This window comes from Dunckerocampus dactyliophorus, chromosome 7 (genome assembly GCF_027744805.1).
Source record: "Dunckerocampus dactyliophorus isolate RoL2022-P2 chromosome 7, RoL_Ddac_1.1, whole genome shotgun sequence".
Taxonomy (NCBI): domain Eukaryota; kingdom Metazoa; phylum Chordata; class Actinopteri; order Syngnathiformes; family Syngnathidae; genus Dunckerocampus; species Dunckerocampus dactyliophorus.
This window is the reverse complement of record NC_072825.1, coordinates 29,972,501-29,989,357: the sequence shown is the minus strand read 5'-3', so window position 1 is coordinate 29,989,357 and position 16,857 is coordinate 29,972,501. Positions and strand designations below refer to the sequence as shown.

General features: G+C 44.0%; 1 protein-coding gene across 8 annotated transcripts in view; it reads right to left on the bottom strand.

Annotated features, from left to right (window-relative positions):
• tars2 (threonyl-tRNA synthetase 2, mitochondrial) overlaps positions 1–16,857 on the bottom strand; it is an 84,495-nt gene that overhangs the window by 30,654 nt on the left and 36,984 nt on the right. For 5 of the 8 annotated variants that reach the window (XR_008571984.1, XR_008571982.1, XR_008571983.1 and 2 more), the window contains exons 1-7: positions 9,788–12,498; positions 7,363–7,541; positions 7,165–7,279; positions 2,436–2,557; positions 1,903–2,014; positions 1,735–1,799; positions 1,000–1,078 (exon numbers count right to left, since the gene is read on the bottom strand). Coding sequence is in view for 3 of the 8 variants with exons in the window: in XM_054781226.1 (XP_054637201.1) it covers positions 1,000–1,078; positions 1,735–1,799; positions 1,903–2,014; positions 2,436–2,557; positions 7,165–7,279; positions 7,363–7,541; positions 9,788–9,886 (771 nt within the window). In the remaining 5 variants the exon portion in view is untranslated. The other 3 variants (XM_054781227.1, XR_008571980.1, XR_008571981.1) reach the window with 3 other exon arrangements.

Genomic DNA, 16,857 nt, shown 5'->3' with positions numbered 1-16,857 from the left:
GGACAAAATAAAAGATTTGAGATTACAGACGTCAAAGCTAGCTTGTTATATTTCTAGTTAGTCTGTTCATTAAATGCAACAATCCTTACATTTACAGATGCAACACATCATTGGCCAATTTTGCCCAGTATTTCAGAAGTGTGTTGAGAATGGCTTTTGCAGATTAAGTTGACTCGGGTGCCACTCGTCCTTATTTCACTCAGAACTTGTCCCATTCTAACGCTTGTGAGCCAATTATCTGTGGCGGACCGCCACTAATAAAAGAATGTATGGGGAACACTGCACTTCCTGGGGGAAAATTATATTAACCCTGTCTCAAATGTAAAGAAGCTGTTTGCAAACAATGGGAAAGATTGATTGATTGATTGAATGAGACATGATTAGATATGACACTTGGTTGGGTGGCAGTGGCTCAGGAGGTACAGCAAGCCATCCAGAAACCCACCTTGCCTCCAGTGCTGCCCACACCAATGTATGAATGTGAATGGATGTTTGGTGGTGGTGCGAGAGGCCGTAGGCGCAAATTGGCAGCCATGTTTCCATCAGACTACCCCAGGGCAGCTGTGGCTACAGATGTAGTGTAACACCACCAGTGTATGACTGAGAAGTAAATGAATAATGGGTTCACTTCATTTTGAAGCGCCGTGGGTGCCTTACAAAGTGCTATAAAATCCAATCCCTTATTATTATCATTATTATTATTAATTTGCTTTGTCACCTAAAACACAAATCAACCAGGTAGTTCGCATATATTGATTGGATTGGATTTGCACAAAATTATTTAAGTCCTAAATCCTTGAATTTTTTAGTATATAACGCTCAATGGACAAAGTTTGGACACCTATGACCTTAAAGCAAAGTAGATTTCAAGCAGAAATGTATCAATTTTGCTGGTTAGCTCTAGCAGGTTTAAAAAGACTTCCTTCCCCACCCCCCAGGGGAGCTGTGGCTCACACTTTGAAAAGCACTGAATTCTAGTAAACACACACATACACACACCTGGAGCATCTTGAACACCCTGAGGAGGCCAGTGTGTGGAAGGAGGGGACCATCAGAAACTGCTATGACATCTCCGCACCTGCGTTGCACAGAAATAGTAGTAAGAGTGTGTACAGATGCTTATGGGACACCATGTACTAGGGATGCTCTGATCTTGGACAATTTCTGTGAAAAATCAGGTGATCGGCATGTGCTGGTAAACGGCTTCCAACGGCGACCACATGTGACTCGTATTATTGCAGCCTGCAGCGATGACGGCATGCGGTGTCGTGTCTCCTCCCACTTCCCTTCACACTGTGCAGTCGTGCCAAAACAATAACAATCACGTCTGCCGTGTGGAACTTACCTGATGGCACATTCCATGAAAACCATCTTGCGGGGGTAAAGTATGGTGAGCTTTCGAGGCTCACAGTGCAATCATCAGTCAAGCAGTAGCTAAAGCAGCCAAAATGGTGGACACCATTCGCCCGTATGTGCGTGACAGAAGGCTAATCAGCAACAAAAAAAATAAATAAATAAGTGAATTCATCAAATTAGATGAGCAGCCTTTCTCAGTAGTGGAAGACGCCAGATTCACGAAGTGCTCTCTCACCCACCTGCAAATACTGCAAGAGCTCCACCATGGATTCGGCATTGGCTAATTTCACTCATGGATGATCGGTATCGGAATCGGCAGCATAAAGCCCTGATGGGAGCATCCCTACTATGCATGTGTCTTCTAATGTGTGTACGTGCCTGTATACTATCGCAGTGGGACCGGTCATCTGCTCCTGGACAAGCTGTAATCTGAGCACGTCCTCCTGAAGCAAAACACGTATCACAGGTAAATCACCTCATTCTGACACGATTGAGGAAAAGAGCCAGCAAGACCAAATACGTTTCTCAAAGCTTGCTTTTTCGAACCTGGAAGAGCTCCTGGATCTCGTGTGTGCTGAGCTCCAGCCTGCTCACAGGCAGCGTGAGGGCGGCGGCCTCCTTGCATCGCTCCTCCACCTCACTCAGAGGCAGTGGGTCGCTGTGGGCAAGGGACAGATCCAGGTGAAACGTCAAAAGACAAAGAGACATGTGGACAGAGGGGGGGAAAGAATGTGGAAAGAGAGGCTCCTGTTTCAAGATGTGAAATGAAAGTAGTTTGGGGGGGCTGCATGCATGATGGTCAACTCTCTCCTAAGCGTGAGTGTTACTACGAGAAACACACACACACACACCACAGCTGCCTTGTAAGACATCGGTTCATATGATATTGTGCAATGACTGGTATATATCTTTACATTACATTTCTATTATTTCCTACGAGAAAAAAGGTGCCACTGTGTACACTGTGTTTTGGTTCAATCAAATAGTTCCCAGCCACTGTGTCACCAATGTTTTAATACAAAGCAACCCAAAGAATCATAGTACAAAATGTCGGAATAACACCAGGAATATTACCTCACCTGTTCTCCATCACGTGATCGCAGTAAAGTCCCAGCACAGACACGCCTTCGCGACACACCCTGGCACCAAACTCCGTCCGCAGCACCCCACTGAGCACACACGCTCCTGTCCGCCACACGGCCTTGAGGAGACAAGGTCGGCATAATTGTTCAGCGTCAGGAAGTAACTCTCACTTGCATAAAACCACTTCAGATGACACTTTTTAGTGGTCTAAATGCTGGCAAAATGTTGCCAATATATTTTAAAAGTAAGGTGTGCAGTAGTGATGGGACGAGTGACAGTGGTGCGTCAGCACTGTGCCGAGAGCTCAAAAGTGAAACCCCGTATCGGTGCGTGTATTGCTTTAAGAAACAATCACGTGACCAATACAGGAACTGTATGGTTTGGATGTGCTGCGCCAAAGTGTGTTTATAAGGAAACAAACTGTATGAACATGTTGTGGGTTTGTTGGATGGAGTTTTGCGTAATTATGGATCGTTTTAAGAAGTTTTCCCCAGTGTGGAATAACTTTGATCTTGTGATGCCAAACAAGGTAAATCTTTTTCTCCTTTGAGCATTGTTTACGGTGGCGCATTGCACTTACTTTATCAGTTTATCAAGTGAATGACCTGTGATACATATGATCGTCAGTTAAAGAGCCTTACAGTTGCTTTATCCTGATCTATAAATCATGAGATAGGGTGTCTATTTTTTCTCTCTGCTCACCATCGTCATCTGTACCATGTGAAAGAGTATTTTCTAAGGCTGGGGAGATGGTGTCTAAGAGGAGAAATCGCCTTGGAGCAAAGACACTCCAAACACTTTTGTCCCTCAATAAAAATTCATAAACTAATCACTTTTTTGTCTTTTATTTCCTATGATATAACAGTTAAGTTGACAAAAATGTGTACATAAGTTAAAAATTGTAACTCTGAATTGTAACTCAAATTTGCTATATTTTACAGACCAACTCAGTTTAGCATTTACACAAACAATGAATTTCTTTACCTGCAATGACTTTAAAACTACTGCAGGGGTCACCATTGGGTGACCAACACAGTATCAATACAGTGCCGACACAGTTTGTGTAGTGTGTCAATACACTCCTTGAGGTATTGTCGTCGTCCTATCACTAGTGTGCAGAGAACTTTACACAGCAATTAATCTGTGCTGTACAGTCAGTGTTTTCCTGCATAGGAGCGACCTCTGGTGGCAGTACTGGTAATAACAGGATGCTTGAAAAGTAGACACTTTATTGATCCACAAGGGAAATTGCTGGATTACAGTAGCTCAACTGCAGAAGAAAAAAAACACTTTCATAAAATGCAATATAATATGAATAAGATATAATAAAATATAAAGAATATAAGAAACAAGTTTTGCATATTTACACATAGCGTGTTTAATATGGTAAAGTAAATGTACACTTCATACAAGGGAGGGCAGACAGTCAAGCGCAATAATGTGAATGATCTCTTACAGACAGGTGGTGTGTGGAATGAATCAAGTGTTCACTGTGGGAACGGAACTGGAGGAGTCTGTTGGGGAATGAGCTCCGCTGCCCCTCTCTTGTCCGATGGAGTGGTTGGGTGGGGTTGTCCATGATGGAGAGCAGTTTGTCCAGTGTCCTCCTGTCCCTCACTGTCACAAACGCCACCAACTGACTGCTGATAACTTGTTCGGCTTTCCAGATCAGTTTGTCCATCCGGTTTATGTCCTTTTTACTGGTGCTGCTCCCCCAACAAACCATGGCCAAGTGCAGGTTACTGGCAACCACAGACTGGTAAACGATCTCCAGCAGCTTGCTGCACACATTGAAGGACCTAAGCTTCCTCAGGACGTAGAGTCTGCTCGTCCTTCTTGTACATAGCGTTGCTGTTGTCCTTCCAGTCCAATCTGCTGTTGTGGATTCCCAAGCACTTGTAGTGGTCCACGACTGCCACCTCCCAGCCCTGAACGGTTTACGGCGGTTAACTGGTTCCAGGCCCGACCATGACAGGTGAATTTCCGCAAAGTAGAATTCCTTATTTATAAATTTAATATTTTCATAGTTAGGAGGATAGAAAAAAACCTGTTTAAGACCTTCTAAACATTTTTTTTTTTTTTTTTTTTTTACATCTGAGCCCTCTAAAGATGAAATAACACCCCTATCGTCAGTCACATTTACACTCCTATTACCCCATATAGCAGACATAAGAGAAAATAAGACAGACTTGTGTTTGTGTGTGTGTGTGTAAATATAAATGTGTTCCCTAGAAGAGCTGAGTGGTGGGGGCAAAAAAGAAGTGATGTTGGGGGCTCAGAGTTGAGTTTTTGCCTGGCGTGGGCAGCAACAGTAGCCCGTTTTTTTATGAGAGATTTTTGCGAGATCATTGAAACCTGCAATAAAACCCTGTTGTCTCACCGATCAAGTGTGGCGTGCGTGTGTCTCACTGAACATTACTGACACCTAGTGACCACCGTAGAGTACTACATATCATTCACAATGTCTTTGAATGAGTCTTCTGTTTTTTTAGTTCATTTAACCATCTTAATGCTTGAAAATGCTTAATTTAAGTATAACAATACAGAACTAGAGAAGCACTCAGAGCGCTGTAGTTCCCCCCATATTGTGATTCACACCAAAATAATAATCCTGTAGAACAGGGGTGTCCTAACTTTTTCCAGGGAGGGCCACATACTGAAAAAGGATGCAAGAGCCACTTGCAACACAGAGATATGCTAAGATATAATACGAGTTTATTCTTGTAAAGTTGCGGCTTTTGTTCTTCATACCATTATGACTTTTTTCTTAATATTTTGAATTTATTCCCATAAAACTACAGCTGATTTCCCATTTTTGCTGTTTTTTTTTTTTTTTTTTATTTTCCAAATAATTCATTTCAGCTTTCCTCATGTCAATTTTGTTCTCGTAATTATAACTTTTTTCTTTATTTCAACATTGTTACTAAAATGATATTTTTCCTCATTCTTAATTTTTTCTGGTAAAACTTTTTTCTCATTAGAAAACTTTGACTTTATCCTGGTAAAAATTTCTGCTGTTTTTCATTTCTGCTGTTGATTCCTCCCCCCAAATATTTCAATGTTCTTCATTTTCTCCTTATATTTTCACTTTATTCCCATGTTATAAGTTTTCACCCAACCTAAGTTTGCATTAATTACACATTTTATTCATTTTCTTTTTCTTTAAAAAAAATTAAGCTTTTTTTCTTTAATATTTCAACTTCATGCTACGAAAATGCCATTTTTCTTCATACTATTGCTTTATTCTTGTGAAATTAGGGCTTTTTTCCCACCCTTGCTAGATTACAACTCTTTCCTTAATGTTTTGACTTTCCCATTTTTGCTGCTGTTGTTTTCTTTGAAGTTTCTTTGTTAAGTTACATTTTTTGACTGTGCTACGGGCCGATAAAATCACAGCCGTGGGCTGAAAATGGTCCCGGGCCGCACTTTGGACACCCCTGCTGTAGAACCTTTTTTAAACTTGTCCTCTATTTTTTTCCCCCAAGGGACCATTTTGAGTGGAGTTATATGTACAAATGCCGAAAATGGTCCTCTCATGCAATGTTAAAGAATCCTTTAAAAAATTCCTGGATCCAGACAGTGATCTGAACCACCCCCAAAACATAATCAGTTCTTCCATATCCCATTTTCGACAATTCCTGAAAATTTAATCCATACAAAACTTTAAGTTATTTTGAACACAAACAAACAGATAAACGCCGGCAAAAACATCACCTCGCGCTCTGCATGCACTTTGCACTGTGTTTGGCGGCGATAAAAATTGCTACAATATGCATGTTTTTGGACTAATAGACAGTGTTCGACCACAAAACAGCATGATTTATCAATACCGTAAAGCACCGTGTATAAACCACACTTTTTTTCCACTGGTAAGAAGCAAAAAAACGGGTTGCGGTTTATACACGATGACAGGTCTGTGACCAGACACAGAAATTGGCGAGAAGCCCATTTTAGAATAGCCGTCTGTGGGTCAGACAGTTGCTTTGACTTTAGCGCCCTCTGCTGTACAGTTGCTGAAAATGCTTGTGTATGCAACTAACTTATCTGACAGCTGTCTGTATTTTCACACAGTGAAACGATCTCTGTATACACTGAAGTTAACCTAAGCTTCCAATGTAAAATACAATACAACCTTGGAGTTTATTCAAATTCACACTGAAGCAATGCAATAAAAGAGAAAAAGAGAAGCAGTGAAAGATATCAAAACATCTCTGAAAATTGCAAATTTCTTTTGATTTTTTATTATGATTATTATTATTATTAATCTGTGCTTAGCCATAATATTAAAGATCTAGATGCCAAAGTTCAGATTTCTCCTTTCTTCTTCTTTTTGAAATTGTTTAGTACCTTTACGCATGTTGATTTGAGATGAAAGAGTTGGCAATGATTTATGAACTAAAAATTTTTTTCCCCCCGCCGTGAGCCTGAAAATGGGGGTGCAGTTAATACACGGGTGCGGTTTATACACGGTGCTTTACGGTACAAGTTTGAAAAACTGTGACAGAGTGAAATTGTGATGGGGGAGGGATGACTGTACATAATTAGAAAGGGATTTTGACACATTGACCACATTTTGCTGGTAGAGATAGATCAATCAATCAAATCTCATTCTTATATTTTCCATTTGCATATTAAACAATATTGTTGCATTCTAGTTTAGCTATTAACAATATCAGGCAGGTATAGCATTTTTGTGTCATAACAAGGACCAAAATCAAACTTTACCTCTCTTCCCTCAAGTGTGTCAAAACCAAGAAGCTGCAGGTCACAGTCCCCCTCCAGGGGGCGTCCGAGGTCCCAAAGCTCCCCATTCACCTTACCCACCATAGCTCCTTTCTCCCTGCAAGAATAAAATGTCAGAGCAGGATTATGACCAACAAAACACAGCTCTACAGCACATTCTTGCCCAGCTCGTGGATTTACCGAATACTCTGAGCGACAGAGAGCGGTGTGGTGACCCCAGCTGTGCCCTTCACCACCTGGCTGTCACCTACACGGATGCTGAGGGGCTTCGCAGACACTTTGGTTCTCCTCCTGTTATTGTCCTTTTTCTCCCTGAGAGACTCAAAGAGTTGGAGACGCTCTGGTAAGGCTAGGCACACCTATCGACAAAAAAAAAAAAAAAGACAACGTTGGTTAGGATAGTCAGGGAACAAACACGTTTATAGAATTAATAATACACTGTACTTTCAGACATGTTAATTCAAATGTTCTGCTCTAGAACTACACATCAGCGTTATATCCTATAAACTATAACTTGTACATCAACCAATACAGATAACCTGGGGCTTTATTTTCAGGTTAGGAAATGTGAAGTATTCCTGCAGACATTTTAACAATTAGGAAGAGAGTTGCAACGCAACAGCACCACACACCGCATTTGGTTTCATCTGTACAATCAAGGCCATGCATTTGAATAATGGGGTAAAAAATAACCAAGTGTTCCTTGTGAACTAAATGGTGAAATGATCCAGTATAATCAACATACTGTATAGTGATGGTGGTTCTGTCTGTTCAGATAATGCAAATACTGCTGAATTAGTCTGTTCAATCAAGCTGCACAACAGATCGCATAGCGTGGTGAGAAAAGTGCTGAGTTGGTTTTTTTTTTTTGCATGCTTGTCATATCCATCCATCCATCTTCTATACCGCTTCTCCTCCTCTTTAGGGTCACAGGGGCATGCTGGAGCCTTTCCCAGCTCATACCATCACATTTAAATATTAGTCATTACAACTGAACACAAAATGCAGTTTTTAAATGAAACTTTTTATTATTAAGGGAGAATAAAAAAAATCCAAACCACCATGGCCCTGTGTGAAAAAGTGACTGCCCCCCCTTTAAAACATAACTGAGACTGAGATCTATCAGTGTGGAAAAGGTTATACAGCCATTTCTAAAGCTTTGGGACTCCAGCCAACCACAGTGAGAGCCATTAGTTACAAATGGCCAAAACATGGAACAGGTGGTGAACCTTCCCTGGACTGGCCAGCCGACCATAATGACCCCGAGAGCGCAGCGACGACTCATCCAAGAGGTCACAAAAGACTCCACAACAACATCCAAAGAACTGCAGGCCTCACTTGCCTCAGTTAAGGTCAGTGTTCATGACTCCACCATAAGAAAGACACTGGGCAAAAACGGCCTGCATGGCAGAGTTCCAAGACCAAAACCACTGCTGAACAAAAACAACATTAAGGTTCATCTCAGTTTTGCCAGAAAACATCTTGAAGATCCCCAAGACCTTTGGGAAAATACTCTGGTCTGACAAGACAAAAGTTGAACTTTTTGGAACGTGTGTGTCCCATTACATCTGGCGTAAAAGTAACACCACATTTCAGAAGAACGTCATAGCAACAGTAAAATATGGTGGTGGTAGTGTGATGGTCTTCAGGACCTGGAAGACTTGCTGTGATAAATGGAAGCATGAATTGTGCTGAAGGAGAATGTCCGGCCATCTGTTGGTGACCTCAAGCTGAAAGCAACTTGGGTTCTGCAGCAGGACAATGATCCAAAACACACCAGCAAGTCCACCTCTGAATGGCTGAAGACTTTGGAGTGGCCTAGTCCATGTCCTGACCTGAATCCTATTGAGATGCTTTGGCATGACCTTAAAAAGGCGCATCATGCTGGAAAAGCCTCCAATGTGGCTGAATGACAACAATTGTGCAAAATTCCTCCCCAGCGCTGGAAGAGACTCATTGCAAGTTATTGCAAACACTTGATTGCAGTTGTTGCTGCTCACTGGGGCCCAACCACTTATTAGCTTTAGGGGGCAATCACTTTTTCACATAGGGACATGTAGCTTTGGATTTTTCTCCCTCCTTAATAACAAAAAAGTTTCATTTAAAAACTGCGTTTTGTGTTCAGTTGTGTTGTAAATGAATGGATTTTAATTTGATTGGTGAGATGAAACATTTAAGTGTGACAATCATGCAAAACATTAAATCAAGAAGCGAGCAAACACTTTCTCACACCACTGTATGTCCATTTGGTTTCATCGGGAGCACTATTAGGAAACAAAAGAGCACCTAATTCACTGGAGAATACTGATCCAGCAGGATCAATATGATGGCTGACGATCAGTCTGTAAAGTGTAAGTAAAAAAAAAAAAAAAAAAAAAACCTTAACACCTACAGCAACCAACTGCTGGAAACACAGTCGGGCTTGGTGCTATCATAATAGTTCAGAGTATCTTGAAAGCTACTAAATGAAAACGCAACCCAAGTTTAAAGAAGGGCAGTTACAAAGTCAGGAGGTTGGTAACCAAGAACTGTACAGCAGCTTCCCACACTGAATGACATCAGTTTGACCTATATGCTAACGATAGCAAAAAACCCACTTCCGCACCTTGCTGTACCTCCTGAGGGAACCGCGAGCTCTCGACTCACGGATAACCAGCCGGAACAGCTGCGTCAAACACACCGGCCAGGACGTACATTTCCTCATATCGCCACTAACAGCTACCACCAACCAAACATGCCACTGAACCCGCCGCCTTCTTTTCCTTCAGTGCGCGGCCATAATACCGGAAGCTGAAGAGGTGAACGCAACTGTGACGTCAAGACGTGCGCACTCTCGAGGTGATACGCAAGCGTTTGCTCGGCATAACAACTGTGCGTGGGCTTGAAAACAGGCAGATTTAATGACGACGCTTCCATACTAGGTATTTTAATAGTTTAAAAAAATCGCAAAATGATAACTCATTTCGTTATAGACAGGGTTTTGAAGATCCACCATAATAAAAGATTGTGTAATTTTAACTGGGTCCAGTGTTGCAAACATAAGTCTAATCACACGCTATAGTCAAATTCACTAAAGTTTCACCTAATATACACTAAAAGCGCGTTTTTGGGAGTCCAACTGGAATTTTACGTCCTCGCCTCATACCGCAGTAGGAAAATATCCCTGATTCGAGCCAAAGAAACAGTAAACTGCGTTCCATCGTAAACAGGTAGTACCTGACTTTGACCACTGGGGGCCGCTACGGCCCATGTTCAGAGCGGACTGTGCATCCAGCATCGAGTGACATCACCACCCTAACAACTCTCCATTCTTTGACTACAGCAGAACGTGTGAAGCTGCGTTCCAGTCTACGTGCTTTAAACATTGGCCCATGATAAAAAAAAACAGGAAGCCACACATGGTGAAATAGTGTGTATAAGACGTTTGGCATGTAGGTAGAAACAAGGGATCATCTTATTAGGTTGTATAGGCACTCAGTTCGCGTTCTAGTGTAATACGCTACTGTGCATTGCTGGGCATTAATAAATCAGGTTCTTGTGTCATGTATACACTTTGTCTATGAAACAAATATGGTTTAGTGCGATTTCCTTTGAATTTATAACTTATGTAATATGACAACAGAGTGCCTATTCAGTCGTGTTCCCGTGTGCAGAGCTGCCAACAATAGTCAGGTTGTATAGAATGTGTAGGTAGACCAAAATATTTACTGGAAAATGTGCCTGTCATGTGTGGACTCTTCCAGAAAAACATTGTAAATTAAAAAAAAAAAAAACTTTGAACGATGGATAGATTAAGTATGACAAAGACTTTGTGTGCATGTCGGTGCCACGTGAAAGGATTGGACACTCCCACACTGGTGATATATAGCATCATTGATGACAATAAAAAAAAAAACCCAAAAAACACACAGAGCATCCTCTTTTTTCGAAACCAAGAAGCGATGAGGAGACGTGACGATTTACAAGTTTGGAACTAGAACACTTCCTGTATACCAGGATGACAATACAGATTACAGAATCTGACAAACATGTTTTAAACATAAAGTAAGCTCCAATATGAACATGACTGAGATATATAGGTACTTTTTTTTGGACAATGTGGCAACCTATAGATATCAGGTGCTGATTCATCACTGTGGCAACAATTTGCATCTACAAAACACATGCTGCAAGTGATGGGACTTCAAGGACCTCGTCTACGCTATGAAATGTGGAAGACATAAGCAGACATGAAGGAGGGACAGCTTTTTGCTGCACAATTTCCGGATGAGCGCACGGGCTCAACAGTGAAGCATATTCAAATGAGAACGATCCTTAATAGTGCAAAATCACTTTCACCATACACTGTGGTGGTGGTGTGGCTGCAAATGCAACTCTATGAACTAGAACTCCATGTAAGAAAAAGAAGCGCACATTAACCACACAGCGCTTATTTATTCAGAACCAAATAAAAATAACCCCTCCCCCCAGGTCAGTTGAATTGAATCTCTGGATTTTATTCATGTCAGTACATGCAGGAGCTTCCCAAACCGCTCTCCATCCGCTACGCTAACTTGAAGCGTGGACAGGAAAAACTAATTCCAATTAGGAATGGGCATGTGACATTTCCTTCATTGATTATGGGGAAAATTAACTTTGAATCTAATTTTAATAGGATGTTAGAATCCCTCTCTGAGCGTTCTGAACTCCTGTTTCCCCATGTTGCCCTAGTGGAGACTGAATGAAGGAGAGCACTCCAATTCTAATGACCAATTCATCCATTTTGATGCCCATCCCTAATTAAAATACACAATTATCTCCTCTCTTATTTTCTGTGTGCTGTATCTGAAAGAAACAACAAAAAAAAGGAAAACTGTAGTGCCAATTAAGTGTTTCCAAGGTCTGGATCACAGTAACGACAGGAGCTGCAGCAGTGAGGAACATCATTTACATAAACGAGAGTTTTGAAGAAGAAATGGGGGGCGGGGGGAAGCAGCACCAGTCATTCACTCTCTTTTTATATTTACAAGCTTAGCATTACAAAGTCGGGAGGGACAGAGGGGAAGAGAGAGAAATTCCTATACTAGGAAGAGAAGAAGAGGATTATTTACATCAGGAAACACTTTTAGAACACACTCAAACATTCAGGGAGGGTGGGTGGAAACTTTGAAATGGTCAGAAATAGTACTCTGTGAGATCAAGGTGATTCTCTCAGGAAATAAAATGTGTAGCTTCTACGCTGATTCGGCTCTCTCCACTAGCGACTCTCCTAATGTGCAATGAATATTGTTCTATGACTGCTATGTACACACGACAAGTAGGCAAATATATCTAAGCTCATACCAGCAAGGCAAACACACACTGCGTTGGGGTTAGGCTAGGCGGTGCGGCTCCCTCTCTCAGCACATCACTGACGACCACGTCAGTAGCGTGGCGGCACGAAGGGTCTCTTCTGCCCGTGGAAAGGCCCGCCTGCGAACGGAGGGCCGGGGCGCTTGTTGCCACGAAACCTCCTGCCGCCACCGTGGTGATCTTGGTTAAAGTGGCGAGAGTGGTGGCCTCGCTGAGGTCTGTTGGAGCCAGAAACCATGGGGGGCCGTTGCGTAGGCAGGGCTAGGAGGGGGACGGGGCTAGGGGGTTGGTTGCGGCTTTGACCCGGAGGACTAGCGGGGGGGTTCGGCCCAGGGGGGGCGGGCACGCCTTCGACGGCGGGGGAGTTAGGTGTCGAAGGAGATGTGGCAGACGGCAGATGAAGACTTGGGGGCTCCTTCACTCGGCCCAAGAGAGGGGGAGGCACACCAGGGGCCCCTGGGCGGTGGATTGGCGGTGTATGGTGGGGGACAAATGGTTCCTTGACTGTGCCAGGACGGGGAAGTTTCGGAGGCTCACCTAGTAACGACATCAGTGGACGAGGAGCCCCGCTGTTTCCCCTGGGGCCCCCTCGCTCTGTACCGTCTTGTCTCATTGTGGGAGGAGCCACTAAGGGGCGGTCAACAGGGACCAAAATACCCCCAACCATGACTGCTGAGGGCAAAGACGGAGGGTGTGTGGGTGATACAGGAGGCGGGGGAGGCATAGGGATGGTGGGAGGGGCGCTGAAGAAATGAGGCGACGGAGGAGGCTGGTGAAGGTGAGGCGGGGGAGGAGTCTGGAGACTGTCAGCAAGGAACGGCATTTGGAACTGAGTTTGAGGGGGAGGGGGAGGTGGGAGCGGGTGAGGGAGTGGGGGAGGAGGTGGGAGGTGAGTGAGGAGATGGTGCGGGGGCGGCATGTCACCGCTACCTCCCTGGCCTATGCTAAGAGTGGTGGGGGCAGCATGGGGCGAGGGGGACTGAGCTTCCATGTATTTCTCCTCTTCGTACCACATCGACGCCCCGGGCCGAGCGCCAGATCCACCCCCTCGCCGAGAGCCCCGGCCAATCACGCGAATGCTCTCGACGGTCTTGATGCGCTCTCCCGTGAGAGGCTGGTTAGAGTACCCCACAGTCTGGATGGGCGCGCCCTCAGTGCAGGGTGAAACAAGGGTCTCGATACGGTGGTACCGCCCACTGTCCTTCCCGTCCCCACCTGGGGACTTTTGACCTTTGTCTTCTCGCTTCCCGTCCTCTGAGCTCGTGCTTGCTTTTCGGGAGCTGGCGGAGAAGCGACGGCCGCTGGCCGCTGTCTTACCCTGACCATGCTGTCCATCTTTCTTCCCCTTCGGGACATCGTTACTCACGGAGGCTGAGACCTGCTTCCTTGCCTCCTCACTCCTTTTCCCACCTCCATAGCGGTCGTCGTGATTATTACTTCCTGACGGAGTGATTACAGCATCCCAAGGATCGCTGCGGTATGCCGTGGGTGAAAGGTCGCCAGAAGACCCTAAAGACTCAGGCACGCTACCCAGCGCATCCATGATCTCGTCTTGGGTGGGGGTGCCGGCGGCTTCATCTCTCACCGGGGTCCCGCCTGCACCATCCGGACTGCCATCACCGAGGGCCAGACTAAAACCTGGATTGCCCTGCAAGAAACTGTTGATTTTGGACTCTAGACTCGGAAGGGTAACATCAGGAGTGGTGCGGGGAGGTGGCGGCGGCGGGGGAGGCGGGGACAGCTGGAGGTCCTTCTCCCAGACTCTGCTCCTGCTGGGCGTCTCCCTTTTGAGGTTGTTCCCCGTGGTGAATTTAGCTTTTGGGGTGCCCGGCGTCTTCACTGACGACGCCTCTGGTGACGTTCGAGTTGACGTACCGGAGGCGGAGTTTGTCACGCTGTGCAGGAGATTGGACAACGCTACAAGGAGATGAGGAATATAAAAAGAATGAGTAATTTGTGGCTTCAGAGAGTCGGAATATAGTTTTTACCTGGTGTGGTGGTTTTAGTCAGAGCGTTCAGTATGCCTTCGGGTGTAATGTCACCCACACGTGACAAAATGCTGGCCAGGGCGGGGCTTGTAGGGGTCACTTTGGAGGCTGCAGACTGGCCAGATGGGGTGGTGGGTGTTCCTGGGGATGGCCGGGGTGAGGGGCTCGCTGCTTGGACAGGCAAGAGCATGAAATTAGGGTTGGGATGGGTATAATAATCTATTAAGTGATCGTAATTAACAGATTGCATAGAATGAATTGTTGAATAATGGCATCTTGAATTGAAGCACAATGGCGTGCACTACTTGACTGCAACCAGGAGAGGCGCTGTTGATTCAGTCAACATGACATCAGCTATGATGCAGACTACACTCTGGGACAGGGGTGTCAACCTCGTGCCACGGAGGGCCGAGACAGTGCAGGTTTTCTTTCCAGCCAGTCACTAAAGCAGGTGATTTTAATGATCAACACCTTCAGTTTGAGGGAAGGAGCTCATCAATTAAATCACCTGCTGAAGAAACTGCCACCGTACAGCACTGCAGTGACCACCAAAGTCAGCAAGATGTATGAAGGTGCAAAGAAAAAGATTTTGGTGGGGACTCGCCCAACTGTCTTGCCTGCCCGCAGGCGCATATTTTTATTTTCAAAATATTTGTTGAAAGAACACAGCAATACTCCCCTCTGCTGGTCGAAACTAAAGACTACTACTACTAGTAGTCTTTAGTTTCGACTAGTTGAAACTTTAATTTCGACTAGTAGTCCGTAGTCTCATTAGGAGCATGCCCCAACGTTGTCAGGCATGCGTACAAGCACGTGGGGGCCACACAAACTATTGAGAATCATTTTGAGTTGCTACAATGACATTTTGGCAAAATGGACCAGTCTGCTGCATCATTTTTTCACTTTCATTTTTGGGGTGTTTTTGATTTTCCCCCTCTATAGGGTGATCATTTTCATTTCTATCAAATGATGTGGCATCATTTTGTTACTAATACATCACCCACTTATTATCAGGAAACATATTCAAGATCATTTTTTCCCCAGTTAAGATCTGATGTGTTTTCCAAGTGTTCCTCTAATTTTTTTGAGCAGTGTATATATACACACACACACACACACACACACACACATATATACATACATATACACATACATACATACATACATACACACACACACACACACACACACATATATACACACACACACACACACACACATATACACACACACATATACATACACACACATATACAGTCAAACTTGTCTATAGGAGCCACTAGAGGGAGACTGCAAAAGTGGCCGCTATAGACAGGTGGCCTCTATAGACAGGTTGGCTTCCAGTTTGAATGTTGACCAGTAGAGGGAAAAAAAAGGAAAAAAAATAATAATAATAATGTTGAGCAGTAGAGGGCACTGCGGACTGCGGATAAAAGTTGTACAGCACTACTAGGCTTGTTATTATCATGGTTCATGGTTTTAATCCTGAACATGCATGAGTCAAAGAGTAGCACATCACATAGTACAATTCACAATTTTGCATGTCCAAAAAGGAGTAGGAAGAAGCAAAGCTTATTTAATCCTACCCCTCATCAGTTTCACATCAGTTCCAATACATTTATTCACCTCTTGTTCTTCCAAGTGTACTTTGTAGGTCTACATGACAATGTAGTCAATCATAGCCAAGGTTTTTACTTACTAAAAGGAAGCTAGAGGCTTAATAATAACTGATAGAATATATCCACGACCCACAGAACAAAGCTGTGCTAGTAATGTCTTACGCTTGTTTTTAATATTTTACTTTTTATACGGCAGAGTGTCATTACAGCTTTAGTTCATCAGGAAGTGACGGGAAGTGACGGTGGGCGTCCCGAGTAGGAGAGCTAGGCTCAGTGCTAGCTGTGACTTTCGAGAGAGTTGGGAAGTGTGTTTATGTTGGCGTGGATGTAAAGTCCTGCAGTGTTCTCCGCTGTTAATATAGCCATTAAAGTGCATCGGCGACGTGAGTCTCTCCTTCCCCACAACAAGCGGCATTACAGTATTGACCAGTGCACACCAGGAAATAAATGGTGTCACTTCTTACAGGCATTGGCTGGACAGCTATGTAGTGGGGCTTGTTTAACCTTTGCCTTGTGGGCAAGCAGGAAGGAAAGACGGTGCTGAGAGATGTGTGTGTGTTCTGAGCTGCTGTCTGGTGGCCGCGTTCAGTAAAAGTTGGCAGAAGCAACAGGAGAAGTTTCCTTCTTTGCTTCGGAGCTGAATAACACTGACAAGTTAACAGACTAGTAGCGAACGGAAAAGAAGACGGCTTTGTTTGTGTTGAATACAGAAGATGAGGACTTTGATGGATTTGTGG